At 42.6% G+C, this 21,402-nt stretch overlaps 1 protein-coding gene across 1 annotated transcript in view; it reads right to left on the reverse strand.

The window, feature by feature from the left end:
• SV2C (synaptic vesicle glycoprotein 2C) overlaps positions 1-21,402 on the reverse strand; it is a 215,612-nt gene that overhangs the window by 22,652 nt on the left and 171,558 nt on the right. The window contains exons 5-11 of the mRNA XM_061158144.1: positions 15,907-16,040; positions 15,384-15,473; positions 10,861-10,971; positions 10,322-10,410; positions 4,878-5,036; positions 1,838-1,971; positions 168-371 (exon numbers count right to left, since the gene is read on the reverse strand). Of these exons, the coding sequence (XP_061014127.1) occupies positions 168-371; positions 1,838-1,971; positions 4,878-5,036; positions 10,322-10,410; positions 10,861-10,971; positions 15,384-15,473; positions 15,907-16,040 (921 nt within the window). The remainder of the gene's footprint in view (positions 1-167; positions 372-1,837; positions 1,972-4,877; positions 5,037-10,321; positions 10,411-10,860; positions 10,972-15,383; positions 15,474-15,906; positions 16,041-21,402) is intronic.

Below are 21,402 nucleotides of genomic sequence, written 5' to 3' on the forward strand. Positions count from 1 at the left end.
TTTTTTTTTTTTTTTTACTAAAATTTAGTCTTAATGTAAGGTCTTAAGAGATTTCTCCTCATTTCTGTGGGATGCAAATCCTAGGGGGGTGGGGAGGATAGCAGGAGACAGGCTCCCTCTAGATCACAAGGGCACCTCCTATGTGTTACATGAAACCAAGCACATACCTAGCATCGTTAAGCGCCCAATTCTGTCCATCAGGAGAGCAGACACGATGTTCCCTGGCAACACTGCCAATGTCCCCAGGAAGTTGACAAAATAAATCCAGTAGGCACTATAGTCATCATCAAAGGTAAACTGGCATCCTGTCTTATTGTACAAAAATGTGCTGTTTTGAAATCTGCAGTTAATGAATTTATATGGCTCAAAATCTGTGGAAACAAAGAAAGACAGTTCAGTGCATCAGACTGGCCCACCAGTATGAGAAAGCTTGCCAAGAATTCAGGAAAAAACCATGGTATTGGAAGCTCCCTGAGGGTTTCAGAGCTGGCCAAGGTACAGGGTCTAGTCAAGGACCCTTGGTTACAGGGTCCCAAAGCAGCTGAAGGAAGGAATACCTTTATTGCATAAAGGAATAAATTGAGTCCAATTACCTTCTGATTTCTTACGGTTGGTCATTGCTAATTATATTGCTTGCTGACTCCTTTATGATGTTACTTTGTTCTAATTTTCATGTTACATAAGGACTATCATTAGAGTACTAATAGCTTTTATACTACAATGACAAAAATAATTTGTTCCAAAACGTGCACAAATCAGCCTTACTGCTGCCATTTTATAGGGCTCTGAGGCAGTGAGAAGAAATAGGACTTTCCTTGGGTCCTTGAGGCTGAATTTGCAAGTGAAGGTTTAGTGGAGGAACCAGAGTCGGTCTCGTTGGACAGTCACCAGCATTCACTGTTGATTTTTGTCCTGAACTTGGATCTAGCCAAAAGGAGTTGCAGATGATGACGGGTTCTGCTACAAGGTAATGAGGATCAAAACAGTTATCCTCACTGATCAAAATCGGCCTAAAAAACTGGTCTTCTGAGGTTGAATGGGTTGGAAGACAGTTGAAACAAACCCCAAGAACCCTGACCCTATCCTCACTCGCAGCTAGGTAGAGGTGGCTCCTGTCTGGGGACCAAGAAGGCAGGGCTGGTAACAAAGTGGCGCTGGTCCTTCTGCCGGTGTTCGGCCATTATTTTGACCTCGTGGGACAGATGGACCAACGGGATAGTGGACGGGCTGTGCCATCAGATGAGCCTGGGGTCATATGTCAGCTGTCACCAGCTGTACAACTGTGGCCAAATTACTGCATTTTTTGAAGCTTCAGCTACTGTGAAAATTAAACAAGACAATGAGTGTCTAATAACCTGAGGTAGGAACCAGCATATAGTCAGTGTTCAGTCAATGTTTGTTCCCCTCCTCTTTTTTCCTGGGGAGTTTCCCAGACTCCATTAAATGGATTGAATTAAAAGACCATATGTGATTGAGCATGTACTGTCCATCTCTGTAGACTGTAGTTCAGGCCAGCTCACTTAAGCTATCAACAGATGTTGAAATCAAGTCTATCAAGCGACTACAAGTTAATTCTCTGCTTTAAAAATTATTCACCACAGGACTATTTTTTTCACCAACTTTGAGCTCAGCCTGTTCCATCTGCATTAAATCTGACAAAAACAGTCACTACAAGCTCAGCTTTGATCCAACCTGATGGGGGGAGTTTGTTCATTTGTACTTCAATCTTCACTTCCCCATAAGCGTCTGCCCACATCTATCACCAAATAGGTATCACGTTTCTGCCAAGAACTAGGGCTGTGAAGAGGATCCAGGCAGGGTTAAGTGGCACACTTACCTGTTTTGTTAAAAACAGTTTCAATAAATGTGCAGTTCTTGAAGTAGGTGTTGACTGAAGTCACATCCTCAAAGGTGCAGGACTTAAAAACTGAATTTTTGAAAGTTATGGATTTGAACCTGATCCCTGCGAATCTGTCCAGCACAGACAAAAAATTTGTGTCAATGAGTGTGTCTATCAGGGTTCAAAGTTAAGTCAAACAGATTTAGAGATGTGATGTTCCACTACGGGCTGTACTAAATCGCTTCAGTCATGTCCAACTCTGCAACACTATGGTCTGTAGCCCACCAGGCTGCTCTGTCCATGGGACGCTCCAGGAAAGAATACTGAAGAGGGTTACCTGAGGTTCCACTATGGACTCTCTTAATTAAAAAGGACAGTGGCTTCTGGATTTTCTAAACTCTTAGCTTTCCCCTCTCTTTCTCATGGAGCCTGTCCTTTTGGCTACCTCATTGTTCCCCAATATTATTTTCCACCAGAAAAAGAGATGGCATCCAAAATAGTTTCATGTAGCTTTCAGCAATATTGGTAAAGGGTGTTTGTGGGGTATACAGTTGAAGGCATTGAGTTTGGAGGTTACCTGTGGCTACGGATTCTTTGTTTTGTAATCCTATCCTCCCTCTTGCTCCTTCACATAGGCCTTTATTTGAAACTTCTCTACTTGGGGTTATAGCTCTAACTTGAGCATGCGTTCCCATGCTTCCTTTTAATGAATGTCCATTTCCCAGGCTGATAACCCAAAGGTTCTTTATTCTAGTGTAGGGACTTCCAATTATCTTGAAGAGAGGATGGGAGAATCACTTATGTGCGGAATGATTATCTCAAGGGTCAAGAAACTCATAGCTCACAGTCATTTCCAAGAATATTTTTCTTCTCGGCACCAAGAGGTATTCCTCAAACCAAGCTGAATGACCATAGCTCAGCCTACTTTTGGAAATGGTAGAATGATGAAACTTGCTCCAACTCATTTTTGGGTGATGTAAGAGGGAAGGCAGAGATGATAATAGGCACAATCATTCTGACATCTTAGAAGAGTTTATGGTTTGGATATTAAGTGTTGATAAAGACCCTTGGGAGACATGTATACATATCCATCAATGTGTCTTGGTAATTTATTAAGAGACTGTGAATGTATCCTTCACCAGTTATTGAGAGGAGATGCTTGCTCAACTGGGGAAGAAGTTAATACACCAACTACCAGTGTTACTAGGGCAGAAAGGGACCAATCCTCCTAGGCAAGGAAGATGACTTAAAAGTAATTCACCATTGAGATTTTAAAAATTGTCCTTGCTCTAATGCCAGACTGCATTTGTCAGCTCAGAATGCACTAAGTGCCTATGAGACCAACCTCCTTAAAAAATTCACCCCCTACTCTAGGAGTTCAGAGTAAAATCACCTAAGCCATAAATCTATCTACAGAAGGAGGATAAATCACGGCTCATTTTAAGACGATCACTAATTTTCTGAAATGAAACTGCATTTGGAAAGGGGAAACAATTATTATTATTATTTTCCAGTGGATGCTATCTGCATAGAATACACATGGAGAACAATTCAGAATATTCAAAAAGGAAAAGACAAGTCTCTTCCCTCCCATCCTCAAGCTATCCAGTTCTTTTCCCAGAGAGGACCGCGGTTGTCATTTTCTTGTGTGCTCCTCGGGGAGCACTCTGCGTACAGGGTGCTAGCAAAGAAGGCACTGTTCCACACCTTGCTTTGTTCTGAGTCTACTTCAGAGGTCACTCCTCACCAGAACATAAAGAATTGCCATCTTAGAATGCTGAATAGGAAAACTATTTTTAAAAAATGAGTGAGTTAGTGGTATTTCAAATTTCCGTGAAAGACAAAAACAATTTTTTTCTAACACCTTCAAAAATAAACTTATAGGCTTTATAAGGATTTTAATATCATTAAAATCATTAATCATTATATTGCCAAAGTAAAAAATTTCTCCATGATTGGTCAACTTAGAACCTTTTTTAAAAAATATGACATACTAGAAATTTCTAATGAGATTACAGTAATTTTTAAATAATGAGGTCAATTTTCAACCTAGAATTATAGAGCACTCGACTCCAAGATTTCTGTGGAAAAACAAGTACAGATTCAAGTCAGTATGTGATGAGGGAGAGTAAAGGTGATCCTCTGTGGATCAGGCCTCCCAGTGAATCGCCAATCCATACAGTTACCTCCCAGTGGTAACTCTCCTTTTCATTACACAAACCATAAGCATCCCAGAGAATTATTTTTCATCTTTCCAAACTGGTTTTTGCCCAGAGAAACTTTTGTCAATTATGTTAGATTTTTACTTTGATCTCTTTTTAAATTGGGAGAATTTCCTAAGAATGATGTAAACCACCAGAAACTTATACCAGCAACCATTTGCTCACATAACAAATAATGGGTAGAAATGAGGGCCTTGTCTGCCCCTTTCCATCTCCGAAATGATAAACCACAACCATTTCTTGCGTCAGTTCTCCCTCATCACGAGGAGTTCCACACTCCATACTCAAAAACCTCCTTTGCTAACTTATCTCCTATTGTCAAAGCTTTTAACTTTGGAAAATCATTCCCATTCTTTAACTGAAACTTTCTCTGATACAACTTAACCCCAATTCTTGAGTGCAGAAGGAAAGTATTCTGAAGAATAGCCCCCTTTTCCAGAGACAGAAAACAGGCATGAGATTACATGTCAGATTTCCTCTTTGAATTAAATAATGCTACAACCTGTTTTCTCATAATCCTCACTCTTCCCTTCCATAACTTATTTTGCTCGCTTCCCAAGGCCTCTTTGAATTTTCTTGTCACACCAGTCAATTCCACTTCTTTACAAACAGGAAGTAGCTCAGTTTAAGAAGTAATTTAAGTGAATTAACTGATATATGTGTATCTTTTCTTTAAAGGCCATTTGGAAGCATTTGAATTCAGTCTGAAAATGACCACATGTACAAACTGAACACATATTTAGTGTCATGAAGGCAAATAAGAAATACATTTTTAAGATGAGGTAGGAAATTAAACGATTTAAAAGTTTCTGGACCTGCCATTGTCGCATTCCATTCCGGTAATAATCTGATTTGCCATTGTAAAGTTAATAGTTGCATCTGAAAATTTCACTTTTGGTTCATCTATGTTTTTCAACACATTCGACTGCAGATGTTTAATGACATCGGGGAACCAAACAGATAATCCGTAGTACCTGCAAAGACAAAGAAATGTGAGTTTGTAAAGGTGCTTGCTTTCAAGGTTTTTGATCATCTTTACTATCATTATTCTGAATTCTTTTTCAGGTAGTTTGTCTATTTCCTCTTCGGACTTCTGTGTTTCTAGTTTGTTCCTTCATCTGTGTAGTATTTCTCTGCCTTTTCATTATTATTATTTTTTTAACTTAATGTGTTTGAGGTCTCCTTTTCCCAGCCTTCAGGGTTGAATTCTTTTTGGTTTCTGTTCTCCTAAGGTTGGTCCAGTGGTTTGTGTAAGCTTCGTATAGGGTGAGATTTGTGCTGGGTTTTTTCATTTGTTTGTTTTTCCTCTGATGAGCGAGGCTGGGTGAGGTGGTACTCCTGTCCGCTGATGACTGGGTTTGTATTTTTATTTTGTTTGTTGTTTAGATAAGGCATCCTGCCTCTGGTGGTTGGGTGATGCCCGGTCTTGTATCTAAGTGGTATCCTTTGTGTGAGTTCTCACTATTTTGATACTCCCTAGGGTTAGTTCTCTGGTAGTCTAGAGTCTTGGAGTCAGTGCTCCCACTCCAAAGGCTCAGAGCTTGATCCTTTTTTAAGAATGGTTACATTTCAGGATTCCATATCACAGAGAAACCATCTTTCCCGTCACTTCGCCTGGGGCTGCTGCCGGAGCTGTGGCCGCGGCTGCCACCTGGAGACCCAGCGGGTGCACGCTCTAACGGTGTCTCTAAAGGCGCTGGCACTCTAGTGGCCATGACCATCTCCCTGCTATTTTCAGAGAGGGAGCGGTTCCCGGAGAAGCTCGGTTAGTTAGGACTGTGCCCCACTCCCCCCACCCCGCCCCCGTCCCTGAGCATTATGGGTCATCAAACAGGAATCTCATTGGCCCCTCCTCATCACAGGTCTGCAAGAATCAAGCTAGAGGGATGGCTTGGGTTTCCTTGGAGAATCCCAGGTCCGGAGTCCTTCCTTGGGGAAGAGACATGTGTAAGACTTCTATCCTACACAGGCACACCCTGACCCGGAGGTTTCTCCTCATCCCCTTAGGCTGCACTGAAGAGCCGCATCTCCTAGTCTCGAGCTACAAACTCCTGGCATCCCCAAACTGTGAGGGCCCTTAGAGAATGACCTCTTTATTAATGAATGATTTTTCTTGCTTCTTTTACTACTGTGGTCCTGTTAGCCTGGGGGCATAGCCCATGCCCCTGAGGTTCAGGGTTGGGGAAAAGGCCATTTAAGTATTTATTGGAAACGTCAGGTCATTGTCCACTTTCTACCTCTCACCTCTAGTAGGTTATTCTAACAGGTTACAGCTCAGCCACGCTGCCATGGTCTTCAGAGCAGTAGCCACTAACCACAGGTAGGAGCAGTTAAATGTGGCCAGTCCAAATGAGACATATGTATGGGGAAAATGTAAAATTAAGTCATTAATCATATTGACTAAATGTCAAGAAATGATAATATTTTGGACAAAATTAGTGAAATAAGATATATTATTAAAGTTTGTTTTACCGGTTTCCTTTTCCTTTCTTTCACCCCTTTTTAAATGTGACCGCAAGGACATTTAAAATGAAGCATATGGCTGATGTTATATTTTCACTGGACAACGTGGCTCTAAACTGGTGCTTCCCACCCAAAGCAGGGTCCCTGGACCAGCAACGTCAGCATCACCTGGAAACTTGTTAGAAATGCAGCCTCTCGGGCCTCATCCAGACCTGCTGAATCAGAAACTGTGGGCTGGAGTCCTCCAAGGAACTCTTCTGATACTCAAGTTCGAGAACCCCTGCTCTGATTTATCCCCAGTTACACTGAGCTACACAGGGGAAGAAGTGGTTATGAGAATCACTTGTGCAGATAGACAAGCTAGGTTTAAAATCCTGGCCTTGCCACTTATCAGCCACGTGATCTTGGGCAAGTTATCAAAGCATCGTTACCTGCCATCTCTAATATCAGAATGATGAGAGTAACCACCTCTCTGGGTAACTGTTGGATTAAATGGAATGCAAAATACCCAGCACATAGCGAGTGCTCAAAAGACCAAATTGTTTTTATCATCAGCATAGTCATCAGGATTCCTGAAACATCTCTGCCTAGGATTCCATAGATTCCAGCCCCTTGTCTTCACAGATCATGAAATAATTACTGCAAGGGGTGTGAGTGGTGGCCACTGAATATGAAATGATTCTGGAGGCAGCAACTCTGCAGGGCTCTCTATTCATATCCGAGGACACAAATCTTCAAAAATGGCAACGATGAGGGAAGCATGACACCCTGGAACATTCATCATCAATAACATGGAGGAGTTTCTGCTAGTTTTCATTTATTCAGCCAGTGTTTACTGAATAGCCACTGAATGCTACACATTGCTTGAAGTTTCATGGACTTTATAAGGAAATCATAAAGCTTAAAATGTGGTCAGTTAACAGGTAAGTAAACAAAATAAACCACAGCTATTATCCTATAACTGCTCACATTTCAAGAGCAAGACGTTTGTTTTGCTTTTGCTTTGGAGCTAGCCAGTGTTTAGCACATAGTAGGCACTTGCACTTGTCCATGCTAAGTCACTTCAGCTGTCTCCACTCTGTGTGACCCTATGGAGTGTAGCCTGCCAGGCTCCTCTGTCCATGTGATTCTCTAGACAAGACTACTGCAGTGGGTTGCCATTTCCCCTCCAGGGGATCTTCCTGACCCAGGGACTGAACTTGCATCTCCTTGTCTCCAGCATTCAGTTCCGTTCAGTTGCTCAGTCAAGTCTGACTCTTTGCCACCCCATGGACTGCAGCACGCCAGGCCTCACTGTCCATCACCAACTCCCAGAGCTACTCAAACTCACGTCCATTGAGTTGGTGATGCCATCCAACCATCTCATCCTCTGTCGTCCCCTTCTCTTCCTGCCTTCAATCTTTCCCAGCATCAGGGTCTTTTCCAATGAGTCAGTTCTTCACATCAGGTGGCCAAAGTATAGGAGTTTCAGATTCAACATCAGTACTTCCAGTGAATATTCAGGACTGATTTCCTTTAGGATTGACTGGTTTGATTTTCTTACAGTCCAAGGGACTCTCAAGAGTCTTCTCCAACACCACAGTTCAAAAGCATCAATTCTTCGGCGCTCAGCTTTCTTTATAGTCCAACTCTCACATCCATACATGACTACTGGAAAAACCATAGCCTTGACTAGACAGACCTTTGCTGGCAAAGTAATGTCTCTGCTTTTTAATATGCTGTCTAGATTGGTCATAGCTTTTCTTCCAAGGAGCAAGTGTCTTTTAATTTCATGGCTGCAGTCACCATCTGCAGTGATTTTGGAGCCCAAGAAAATAAAGTCTTTCACTGTTTGCATTGTTTCCCCATCTATTTGCCATGAAGTGGTGGGACTAGATGCCATGATCTTAAGTTTTCTGAATGTTGAGTTTTAAGTCAACTTATTCACTCTCCTCTTTCACTTTTATCAAGAGGCTCTTTAGTTCTACGCTTTCTGCCATAAGGGTAGTGCCATCTGCATATCTGAGGTTATTGATACTGCTCCCAGCAATCTTGATTCCAGCTTGTGCTTCATTCAGCCTGGCATTTCACATGATGTACTCTGCATATAAGTTAAATAAGCAGAGTGACAATATACAGCCTTGATGTACTCCTTTTCCCATTTGGAACCATTCTACTGTTCCATGTCCAGTTCTAACTGTTGCTTCTTGACCTGCATACAGGTTTCTCAGGAGGCAGGCAAAGTGGTCTGGCATTCTCATCTCTTTCAGAATTTTCCACAGTTTTTTGTGATCCACACAGTCAAAGGCTTTGGCATAGTCAATAAAGCAGAAGTAGATGTTTTTCTAGAACTCTCCTGCTTTTTTGACGATCCAGCAGATGTTGGCAATTTGATCTCTGGTTCCTCTGCCTTTTCTAAAACCAGCTGGAACATCTGGAAGTTCACAGTTCACATACTGTTGGAGCTTGGCTTGGAGAATTTTGAGCATTACTTTGCTAGCATGTAAGATAAGTGCAATTGTGTGGTAGTTTGAACATTCTTTGGCATTGCCTTTCTTTGGGATTGGAATGAAAACTGATCTTTTCCAGTCCTGTGGTCACTGTTGAATTTTCCAGATTTTCTGGCATATTGAGTGGAGCACTTTCACAGCATCATCTTTTAGGATTTGAAATAGCTCAACTGGAATTCCATCACCTCCACTAGCTTTGTTCATAGTGATGCTTCCTAAGGCCCACTTGACTTTGCATTCCAGATGTCTGGCTCTAGATGAGTGATCACACCATCGTGGTTATCCGGGTCATGAGGATCTTTTTTGTATAGTTCTTCTATGTATTCTTGCCACCTCTTCTTAATATTTTCTGCTTCTCTTAAGTCCATATAATTTCTGTCCTTTATTGTGCCCATCTTTGCATGAAATATTCTCTTGGTATATCTAGTTTTCTTGAAGAGATCTCTAGTCTTTTCCATTCTATTGTTCTCCTCTATTTCTTTGCACTGATCACTGAGGAAGTCTTTTCTTATCTCTCCTTGCTATTCTTTGGAACTCTGCATTCAGATTTGTCTGCCACATTGGCAGGAGGATTCTTTACCACTGAGCCCCCTGGGAAGCCATGACAACTATTTATTGAGCACTTATTTTGTGCCAGGGCCATATATCAGTGAGAAAAACAGTTTAAAATCCCTGTTCTCACAGAGCTTCCAGAGGAGGAAGACAGAGCTTTCTTTATTCCTACAGAATGAAAAAGCTTTTTGTCTATTAGAAGATGACAAAAGGCACAATGGGGAATAATAAAGCTGAGAAGGGAACAGGGAATCTGAAGGGGACTGAGATTTAAATAGGTTTAAATAGGCTGCAGTTTTAAATAGGTACTTGGTGGGGGGTATCACTGAGAAGGCGGCATAGGAGGAAAGCTTCAAAGGAGGAGAGAAATGAGCTGGTCCCCGTCTGGGGGCAGGGCACAGACCCGAGATGGGACATGTTCAAGAAAGTTCTGGCACATTGGAGGAAGAACAAAGAGGCCAGCGGGGATGAGCTCCGCCAATGAGGAGAGAGTGGAGAAATCATGGGAGCAAATCGTCCTTGGTCTTATAGAACTTTCCAAACACTGTTGGTTTTGCCACCCCAGCTTTATGACAACATAAATAAAATGATTGCTTGATAAAAACTGTAACTGTTAGCAAATCTAAAATGAAAAAAAAAAAAAAACCCTAGAGTTAACAGCATCACACAGTTTTAAGAGAAGAAAACAGCAAGGTTGGGAGTTACAATATGGAAATTTAAAGATTTCATTCACCAAAAATGTAAGGATCACTTACCCAAAGGACAGCGTGAACCACACAATCGTGAGTTTTATGGTATTTTCCCTGACTGGGTAGGTGAAACATCTCATAAAAGTCAACCAAATCTGTGAAATATCAGAGAGTTAGTTTTCTTATGCCAGTCCCTAGGCAACTCTACTTCCCAAACAACCCCCTCTGACAAATTATAAAAAAATGTTGCATTTTCTTTAGGCTGGATTCACTTGCACTTAAAACGTAAAAGCTAAAGGCTATAGGAAATGAAATGCTGGGATTTGTATTTATCAGCTTCCAACAGACAAAGTGACTCGAGATGTTGGTGTACCCCGTCACTGGTAGGGACTCCTTGTTTCACACCATCCCTCCCCCCAAAAAGCAACATCTTGGCTACCCCACTGATCGCAAGGGGATCCCATTACCTGGTCCCACACCAGGAGTCAGGTGCCCTGGACAGGATGGGGAGGAACCCCACTCACGGGGCGGATTCTGTCAACCCTGTTTCTGACTAACCCCAAGCGACAAGCTGGACCATGAGTCAGGGCGGGCTGGGTACTTACTCCCTGCAGTTCCGTGCGGATGCGAACAAAGCACCTCCGGTACCACGTTCCCGTGTCACTCTCAATTTCAATCAGTTCGTCTATCTGTCTGGGGGTTTTGATTCTGTTTACCTGTAAGGCGCAACAGAGGGCAAAGTGCTGAGTTCTCGTCTCTGAGGTTGTAGAGTTTAGGCTTACAATTTGTTTTTAAAGGAGTGAAAGCTGACTCCAACAAAAAGAAAGCAGGTGTTTGATACATAAGCAGGTATCCATAAATATGAGACCAGTGGTGTCAGTGTGCAGACTCAAAGGCACCTAAAAGAACTGAATAAAGAATGAATGAGAGGATGAATACCATAAAGAAGAGAGGGAAGAGTACGTAGTAATGGAATTAAATGAAACAAAATGCCCTTCTCTGAATCACGACTAAAAAGGCACACACTGGGAGGTGGGAACGGAAGGATTTGGAGTTTGGGATTAGCAAAGTATGACAAAGAGAATGGATAAACAACAAAGTCCGACTGCGCAGCACAGGGGACTGTATCTTGTGAAAAGCCGTAATGGAAAAGGACGCGATAAAGAAGGCATGTGCATGTATAACTGAACCCCTCTGCTGTAGAGCAGAAATTAACACAGCACTGTAAATCAACTCCATTTCAATAAAATCAACTTAAAGGCACACACTAGCAGATAAAACTCCAGATAGAGTCACTTGTGGATTAAGAATTACTTTGCTTAGACAAAAGTGACTCAACACACCTTTTTAAGGAACCTACTTACTTGATGAATTTGGCCCCTAAACAGAGTTCTTAGAGCTTTCCCATGTCACTTCCATTCCTGACTCTCTCTTCCTTCTCTCACAGCCAAATAGTGTGTGTTCAGTCATGTCTGACTCTTTGCAACCCCATGAAATGGGCTGCCATTTCCTCCTCCAGGAGATCTTCCTGGCCCAGGGATCAAACCCATGTCTCCTGCATTAGCAGGCAGATTCTTTATCCCTCGCATCACCTGGGAAGCCCAAACCCACAGTGACTAGTCAGCAAACACCCACAGGTGACCTTAAGGTGAGGTCCAATGAATGAGTTTAAATTGCAAGCATCAACACTGACTCTTCAGTGACAGAAGGGGAACAAATGATGGACGTACAGCCTGTATCCATGACTTAAGCTAGCCTCCTTTTCCTAAGGAAAAGAGCCAAGGGTCAGGAGAAGCAATACTTTCAGCACAGAGAATGAAGCCTGAAAAGAGGGCGGGGGGGAAGGGAAGCATTTTTCCTTTATGGACCTATCCTATCTTACCTTGTTAGTCAAAATCTACCTGCTTTTGATGAACCTGAGAGAGGACACAGAATCGTGCACACATGCTATCCCTCCCAGGGATAACATCTGAATAGATCTTTCTGGAGAGACTGCCAACAACTGAAGCAGTACTTCCACTGCACAAATCCAGGTACCAAGACTGGCTTTTGACAGAGGTTTGAGGACCCTCGGGATCTTTCAAATTATACCAGATGGGCAGTAGCCTCTCCCTGGCTATGTAAACAAAGATGTCTGTATTTAGTGACGATGATGTCTGAGTTAAAAGCAGGATTCCAAATAGGGTCAGCTACAAATCATTCATTATTTTGAGGCACTCTAGAGTTTTGTTTTCTTTTTAAATCACAGGGGTATTCCTTTTTTTTTTTAAGATAGCATCACTGACTCAATGGACATGAACTTGAGCAGGCTCCAGGAGATAGCAGAGGACATGGAAGCCTGGCATGCGGCAGTCCATGGGGTCGCAAAGAGTCAGACATGACTTAGCGAATGAACAACAAATTCTTGGACATGACTTAGTGACTGAACGACAAATTCTTTTTTGTACTGAATAAAAGATTCATTGAATTCTATATATATAGATTTATATCTATATATATATATATATATATATATTCAAAAGTTTCACGAAGATGATTTCATATAATCCCATAATAATTCCTTTTTCTCCTCCTACCCCTTTACTGTTCCTCTCATCTCCTCCCCCTTCTCCCCACTGGCAACCACTAGTTTGTTCTCTATGTCTGTGAGCCCATTTCTGTTTTGTTATATTCCCTAGGTTGCTGTGTTTTTTTAGATTCCACATAAAAGTGGTATACAGTGTTTGTCTTTCTCTGTCTGAATTATTTCATTCAGCACAATGCCCTCCAAGTTCATCCATATTGCTGTAAATGGCAAAATTTTATTCTTTTTTATGGCTGAGTAATATTCTACTGTTTATAAAATCATCTTCTTTATCCATTCGTCTGCTAATGAACACTTAGACCGCTTCTATATCTCGGCTATTATAAATAATGCTGTGAACAATGGGTTGCATGGGTTCATGTATCTTTTCAAATTAATGTTTTTGAGTTTTTTTGGATGTATACCCAGGAGTGGGATTGCTAGGTCATATGGCAGTTCTATTTTCAGTTTTTTGAGGAATCTCCCTACTGTTTTCCACAGTGTTTTCACCAATTTACATTTCTCACCAACAATGTACAAAGGGTCCCTTTTCTCCACATTCTCACCAACATTTGTTATTTGTGTTTTTTTGATGAAGGCCATTTTGACTCAATATATTACTTTTGAGAGCCTTCTTCTTCACTCATTAATGTTTGTTTGCTTGTACATTCTTTCATTGGCACCCATGGGAGCCAGGACTGGTACTGGACCCAGGAGATGCAATCCTAAAGCATCGTGCTCTTTAAGCATTTACCATATAAATTAGAAAGTATCCCAGTGGAAATCTACATCAGATGGGAGAGACATACTGTACAGAACACCCGAGCTGACCTGGGAGCGACAGAGAAGACTTGATGGGCTGTGGAACTTGAGCTAGAGATTACGGAGAAGCATGTCATTTGCCATGTGTATCAGCTATTTGCAGGGCATTCCAAGGGGGAGGAATATGACACGCAAACACCCACAGGTGTAAGAGAAAAGACTGTGTTGGAAACTGCAATGACTCTGTGATTCCTGAAGCATGGCACAAGGGCAGAGAGTAGGGAGGGCTGAACCAAATCAGTGGCAATAAGGGTAGAGAGTAAGAGACAATGATGAGAGATATTTAGGATGGAGAATAATAAGACAGACTGGATTTTTTGGACATAATAGAGATAAAGGAAAGAAAGAAATAGGATAGTTTTCAGGGGTCTAGTTTTGGTGGTGCTGGTGGCACTTGCTGATAAGTCTTCGGACAAAGAAGAGATTTGGAGACTCTTCAGGTGAGAAGTTTAGATTTAGAAATTCAGAATTTGAAGGGCCTCTAGTACACAGGAGTATGGCCACAAAGCCCTTCAACATGTATGTCTGGAGCTCAGATTGTCCATATGGAGAAAAAGATCTGGGAAGTAGCTGAGATCAGCTAAGGAGAATGTGAATGACTTAAAAGAGAAGTTTGCTGCAAACAACGTCCTGAAAAACAGCATTCAAATTAGGTACACAGGAAGACGACCTTTGAGGAAGGCATGTGGATTCACCGTGTTGTAGATATAATAAGAAAAAAAATCACATGTGTCATGGTGGAATCCTGTAATGACTTTGGAAGTCACCCATAAATGATTGAGATGATCCATTCTTTTGGAGTGGTCCCATCTTATTCCCACCTAATCTTTGTACAGTCAGATTAACGTGGATGATCATGAATGAACTTGGTAACTCAGACCTTCTGGAAGAATAAGCAGGTTAGCAGGGCGATGAGGTTCTACAGAGGCACCTTCTCAGAAATCTTGGGTAGAGGGTTTATTCTCAACCGGCTGAGATGAGTTAGGTGACATTGACCATCTACATGACACCTCAAGATTCCTTTTGCCTTATGATCCTTTAGTTTAAATATACTCTTCCTGTCTAGTGTGTCTACTCAAAAGAAGGGTCCACTTAAAGGATTCCAGGTCTTCAATGGTGGACATCCATTATTGATCTTTGTTCCTCCATTACACTGCAGAAAACATTTTTATTAATTAAGAATCTGTGATCATTTGGTGAGAGGCCAGACTGAATTATACCTTCCTATTACAAAAAATCCATTTCATATTAAAAATGTAATGAGTCAATAAGTGTCAGGGGATTGTCTAATCAGGAACTATTTCACTTATTTTAAGAACTATAACTGATACTGTTGATAAGACCATTGAATATTTTGCTTATATCACCTTTAAACCTAACTTAGACAAGACATTTTTGGTCTAACTATATGTTGCCTACATCAAAGGATTTAAAAACCACTCTTTTTTATTTTGGTGGAGGTTCTGGGGAAAAAAAATACTGTCCTTTCCAAAAAATACCATGCATTCAATTTTTTATTAATTTAGATGAGTTTTCCTGTTGAGAATACATTTTGTAACTGGAGGATGGAAGACCATTCCACGCAAAGGAAAAACACATACAACAGCAGTGCAGCAGGTAAAACGGTATGAGATATCGAGAAACGAGTGGCTGGTGCAGTGAGAGAAGAATTTACGACCAGGCCTTTTCAGAAAAGGTTTCTCAGCCTTTGGCGTAGAGGACTCTCTGAGAAGCAGTACTCACCGTGAAGACCTTCTCAGGCTGACCCCGTGCTCTCATGTTGGTGTCGTGAATTAACTTCAGAATCATCCAGGCTTCATCATGTTTTCCAACCTAAGAAATATGAGTAGACAGTGAATGGCCAGGAGGTGAAACACACGTGCTCCCTGATTTTCCAATAACCATGTGGTATTGTCAGATCCCACTGGGTGCAACAGGGCAAATGGTTTAGGTTCATCCCACTGGAAACGCAGACTACCTGGATACCCTGAGTGCAGAAGCAGCTCAAGGAAAAGTATGACATTTATAAAACAATAAGGCACGTTTTCTTCACTGAGGGAAACCACTTGCTTGAGGAGGGACATTAGCGCTTTCAGGCCACATGCTGGTTGTTGAAAGCACGTCTCCATGAAAGCAAACCCTCCATCGATCTGTAGTAGGAAGGAAAAATGTACCTCCTGAAGAGGCAAACATACTCCCCTTGGATTAAAAGGACCTTGTTTCACTGTCTATGGTTTCCTTGAGTATTTGTGATGGTGAACGTTACCTCCAGCAGGAACCGTGGGCTTTCAGGCATGAACGTGAGGGCCACCACCGAGGAGACACAGGGGAGCGCGCAGACGATGACGAACACTCTCCAGCTGTGGAACTGGTAGGCTGAGCCCATGCTGAAGCTCCACCCTGGGAGAGGGAGACGGAGGGGTGAGGTAGAGCGAGGACCCCAGTCATGGCGAGCGTCCTCACCTGGACTCATGACTGGTCAACCCCAGTCACGGCAAGCGTCCTCACCTGGACTCATGACTGGTCAACCCCAGTCACGGCGAGCGTCCTCACCTGGACTAATGACTGGTCAACCCCAGTCACGGCGAGCGTCCTCACCTGGACTAATGACTGGTCAAATCTTACCACCCCCAGGAGAACGAGCTGATCTGGCCATTAGCCACAGTGACCAGCTCAGCTTGAGGATGGCCAATAACAGTGCTGAGAAGAAAGGTGCTTGCAGTCAAAGTGGGCTGGGGCTGGAGGTGCATGTATATATTTCTGGACAAGCAAGCTGCAAAGACCAAGGTAAATGAATTTGGGAGTGTCTTTTCCAGCAGACTCCTGGGCTGGGTATCCCCTGTCTGCTCCTTCAGATTACTCTGGACCCTTATCTCTGCTGTGGGCCAGGAAATGGCCCTCCGTGGACCACACCAACTGGCTGCCTTGTCCATCAGCTTCTGGTTGGGTTTGAACAATGGAAGCACTGGGAGGAGAACAGAGGGCGGGATTAGGGCTCAGGATGTTTGTTCCCCTTACTCCCTTCTCCCCTCCCCCGGCTGCGTGGAGATCTGACAGTGTGTGCGCTGGTCCCTGGGAACCTTCTCGTGAAACCACGTCTCTTGTCAGGTTCTGGCAGTCCCACTCTCCTCCTGACCTCTGAGGCACAAGTGAGTACAGGAGGCCCTTCCGCTACTGGCTCCAAGGTGCTTTATTATTCTGTGTGGGTTTCTCTTAACCGTTCCCACACAGCTCTTTTCAGTGACTCCTGCTGAGAGTGACAGTGCTTTCCTGCCCGCACGCTGACCAGCACAATGATTAAGAACTGGCATTTGCCAGTGCTTCCACACACACATGCCGCACACTAGATCAAGAGAATTTTAAATTACTAGCTTTTTATTATAATATAATGAAAACAAGCAAATGGGATACCAACAGAAATCTCTTCAAGAGCTCAAAGAAAACCAATACTTAAATGAATATAAAATGGTTGAAAGCAACATTCCAACTATGATTCTAAAGGAGAAATAATGAAGCATATCAAATCTAATTGAAAACAGAGAAGAGATTTATGGAGGCAGAGATGAATTATGGTGAGGCAAAATTCTAATTTTTGCAATGCCTGGTATTTGGAAGGCTGCTGTGAGCAAAAGTCAGATAGTCTACATTCCATCCCCAGGAGAGCAGTGTAATTATTCACTGTTTGCCTGGGGGCCAAAAGAGATTCTGAAGGTGACATGAGTTCCTCAAAGCCCGGCAGCAGAAGCTATATGCCAGAACCTTCTCCACTGGGGTCTGAGGTGGAATCTTATACACCCCCCCCCCCCCCCCCCGCCCATCCTCATGTCTGTGCTCACTCCTAAACACGGAATCTGTTGATAAATGATGTAAACACCAATGACATGTGACATCAGCCTTAGATTCATGAGCATTTTCCGGGAATTTAATACATAAGGACTCTGTGGACTGCTAAATTAACTACATCGTAAACGGTGGGAGGGGACGTCTACTCTCAATGTTTTCTGTAGCAGAAGTTCAAGCGTCTCAAATATCCAAAATACAGAGGAAATTCTATAATGGAACTAAGAAAACATACCATGTTCACTTCACATTGGATCTGAGAGCTTCACAGAAAGGAATTCTTTTTCAGAAGTGCTGGAGCCGACAGAAAAGGGTCTCCCCGTGTGTCTGAGCTCACCTGCTGCTGGCTCTCTCACCGCCTCGGTCCACCTCACTAACATGCTGCCAGCTCTTTGAATGCACAAAGCTTAGTTCCATTCTAAGGGCCTTGCCTTATTTCCTAGGAAGCCCAGCCTTGCATTGAAAGGATGGTGGCTGTAGGTCAGCCAGCCTTTCTAAGAGTGTTGAAGTGAGAGACTGTTCAGTATTTCTTGTCCTCAGTGAAGTCCCCTCAGGGTCTTTGCATTTGACATTTTCTGCGCCTGAACTGCTCTGAGCAGGCACACGTGGATGCCTCCTTTGTACTTTCCAGGTCTCAGTTGAAGGCCATTTCTTCAGAGAGGCCCCAACACTCAATTCCACTTTTACCCTCAAGGCCGGCTTATTGTCTCTACAGCACTTACCATTATGTAAAGCTGTGTATTCACTGATTTGTTTATTTGTTTACCGTCTATCCCTTTCCACACCATGAAAGCAGAAATTCTGCTTTTGTTGTTCATCAATATCTTTTCAGTGCTTTTAGCAAGTCCTGGTCCATAGGAAGTATCCTTTAAATATTTGTTAAGCAAATGCACACACACACACACACACACACACGCACGCACATGCATAGCCTTTTGTGTGTCTGCATGTATACATGAACATATACAGGATCACTGCAGGCTACTAAGACATTAGTTACTCAGGTTTTCTTTTGAACATTTTTTTCTGAATCTGCACTGAACAACAAAACAACCCTGATTTACTTTTTCAGTTAAAGTTGCAGTTTGTATCCAGTAGAATTCATTCATACTTTTTAAACTGCATTATTCTGTGAGTATGATAAATGTCAGCGTCGTGTACTCATCATCATAACCAGGATACAAACTGTTCCATCACCCCGAAACATTCCTTCCTGCTGCCCCTGTGGAGTCAACCCCTCCTCAAAGCCTAACCCCTAGCAATCATTGGTCTGCCCTCCATCCCCATAATTTTGCACAATGTCATATAAATGGATTTATATTATATGCATCTTTTAAAATCTGGCTTCTCACACTTAGCATAAGGCATCTGTGCAGATTGTTGCTCATATTAATAGCTTGCTCCTTTTCATTGCACAGTAACATTTCATTTGTATGAATATTTCATTTGGTTGCCCACTCGCCAGCTGAAGGACAGTTGGAATTTCTCCATTTTTAGGGGATTATAAATAAAGCTGTTATAAATATTTCAGACAGGTTTTTGTGTGTCCCAAAGTTTTCCCTTTCTCTTGGGTAAATATCTAAGAGCAGGCAAATTAAGTCATTTAATTAGTTTAGCTTTATAAGAAATTGTCAAACTATTTTCCACAGTGGCTGTACCATTTTACCCTCCTAACACTAGTGTTGATGCTTTTGAACTGTGGTGTTGGAGAAGACTCTTGAGAGTCCCTTGGACTGCAAAGAGATCCAACCAGTCCATCCTAAAGGAGATCAGTCCTGGGTGTTCATTGGAAGGACTGATGTTGAAGCTGAAACTCCAATACTTTGGCCACCTGATGCAAAGAACTGACTCATTGGAAAAGTCCCTGATGCTGGGAAAGATTGAAGGCAGGAGGAGAAGGGGACGACAGAGGATGAGATGGTTGGATGGCATTGCTGACTCAATGGATATGAGTTTGAGTAAACTCCAGGGGTTGGTGATGGACAGGGAGGCCTGGTGTGCTGCAGTCCATGGGGTCACAAAGAGTCGGACACGACTGAGCGACTGAATCGAACCGAACCACTAATGTATGAGAGTTCCAGCTGCTCCACACACTTTCTACCACTTCTTTGTTAGTTTTTTTTTTGGGGGGGAGGGGTAAGTTTGAGCCATTCTATATGTGAGAAGTGGTATCTCATCATGGTTTTAATTTGCATTCCCCTGATGTCTAGTGATACCTTAATTTACTCTCTGTTCATTCATTCATACTTTTATTGAGTGCCTCTATGTGCCAGTCACAGTGCTGAGATGTGGAGGCTAACACTTATTCCCAGCCCTCAATGAGTCAGAGTCCAAAAGAGGAGGTGGATGTGTTAACAGACATGATAAATAGTATGATTCATGCTAGAACAGGCTCTGAAAAGGGTAGAGGGCATACAGAAGGGACAGAGGTATCAATCCCAAGGAGTCTTCTCTTAAGAGCCAAATTTCTCGTCTGATTCAGGTTTGTGAACACAGAGAGCAAATTCTTAAAACTTCTAACATTCAAGTGAGAGGTTCAAATCAGTACCAAAGAAGTAGGTGAGACCGGCCAGGACTAACTGTGCCATGCCCGACCCCCAACTCTCTTCTACTACATGCCAGTCCTCTGACTCGGAGACAGGAGGAGAGCCCTTGACCCGAGTGCGAGTCTCAGAAGAGGAGCTCACCCCTCCTTGCCCTTCTGGATCTGCCCTGGACTGGGGGAGCGGGAGACTGATGGGTGACCTTCTGGGGCCTGAGTGAGGGACCGACAGAGTGAGGCTTTTGAGAAATGACCCTGCAGCTGCTTTGTAAAACTAAAATACCACTATCAAGATTAAATGTGAATGAAAGAATAATGGAGTGAGACCCTGGCTGCCGTAACTCCTCAGCCATGAATTCTCAGGACCCCTCCTCTCCAGCTCCATTTCAAGATGAGCCACACTTGCATTTGCAAGGGACGCAAAGCCCAAACCACAGACATCAGGAAGTGGGGAGCCATCAGTGTGGAGTGAAGGAACAGACCGTGATATGAACCACATGCAATTGGGAAAGTGGTTGTTGCTTTAGGATATTCAGCCACACTTAGTAAAACGGATCCTTTTCTTCATGTTGGCACTATGCCTTTTTTGTCTTACCCCCCAAAAAAAAAAAAAAAATTCTTGCAGAGACGGTGGTTCTAATTGTCCTCTGGACTTTGTTTAAAAATACCTATTAAAATGTCATACTGAGGGATTTCTTTATACATAATGTGAATTGCATGCAAGGAAGGACCTCAATTAGGGTATTACAGAAAGCAGTGACTGCACCGTGCTAGTCAATGCAGCACTAATAAGAATGTTCTGTGTCTTGCATGATAATCAAGGCCATTTACCAGGCTCAAGCTGATGCGCTCTGGGACTGCAGAAACCAGCTGCCTTCCCAGCTGCCTGACCATCTGAAATTTTTCAAGGTGCCAAGAGAGAAGTGTGGGGCGCATGGAGAAGAACGCTGGCTTTCATGTTCTTTTCTGGGTTCTCTCCCTGACCGTGGGTGACTTAGCACCCACTCTGTTGACTCACATTTGGTTGCTAGTTATCTGACATGATCAATGATCCAGTGTTTGGTAACAAGGTAGACTTTAGGGATAAAACACAGATCCAATGTTCTTAAAACATTATTATTAATATTAATAAAAATAAATATTATAGGTCAGATCACTTTTCAACAGCTAAGAATAAAATCACTTATATTCATGTGTCAGTGGTGTTAACTCACAAGGCACATTGCCAACTAAAGTTCTCTTTGGAAAAGTGGCTCCCAAATCCATTTTTCTCAAGTGGTCAATAAGCGCAGGAAGCGAACAAGGATCAGATGAGTTTCTGCTTTTATCGTTATAGAAATAAAATGTTATCCCCTTAACCTGTCAGTGGTTTAAAGTATA

The sequence above is a fragment of the Dama dama genome, chromosome 12 (assembly GCF_033118175.1).
Source record: "Dama dama isolate Ldn47 chromosome 12, ASM3311817v1, whole genome shotgun sequence".
In the NCBI taxonomy this organism is placed as follows: Eukaryota; Metazoa; Chordata; class Mammalia; order Artiodactyla; family Cervidae; genus Dama; species Dama dama.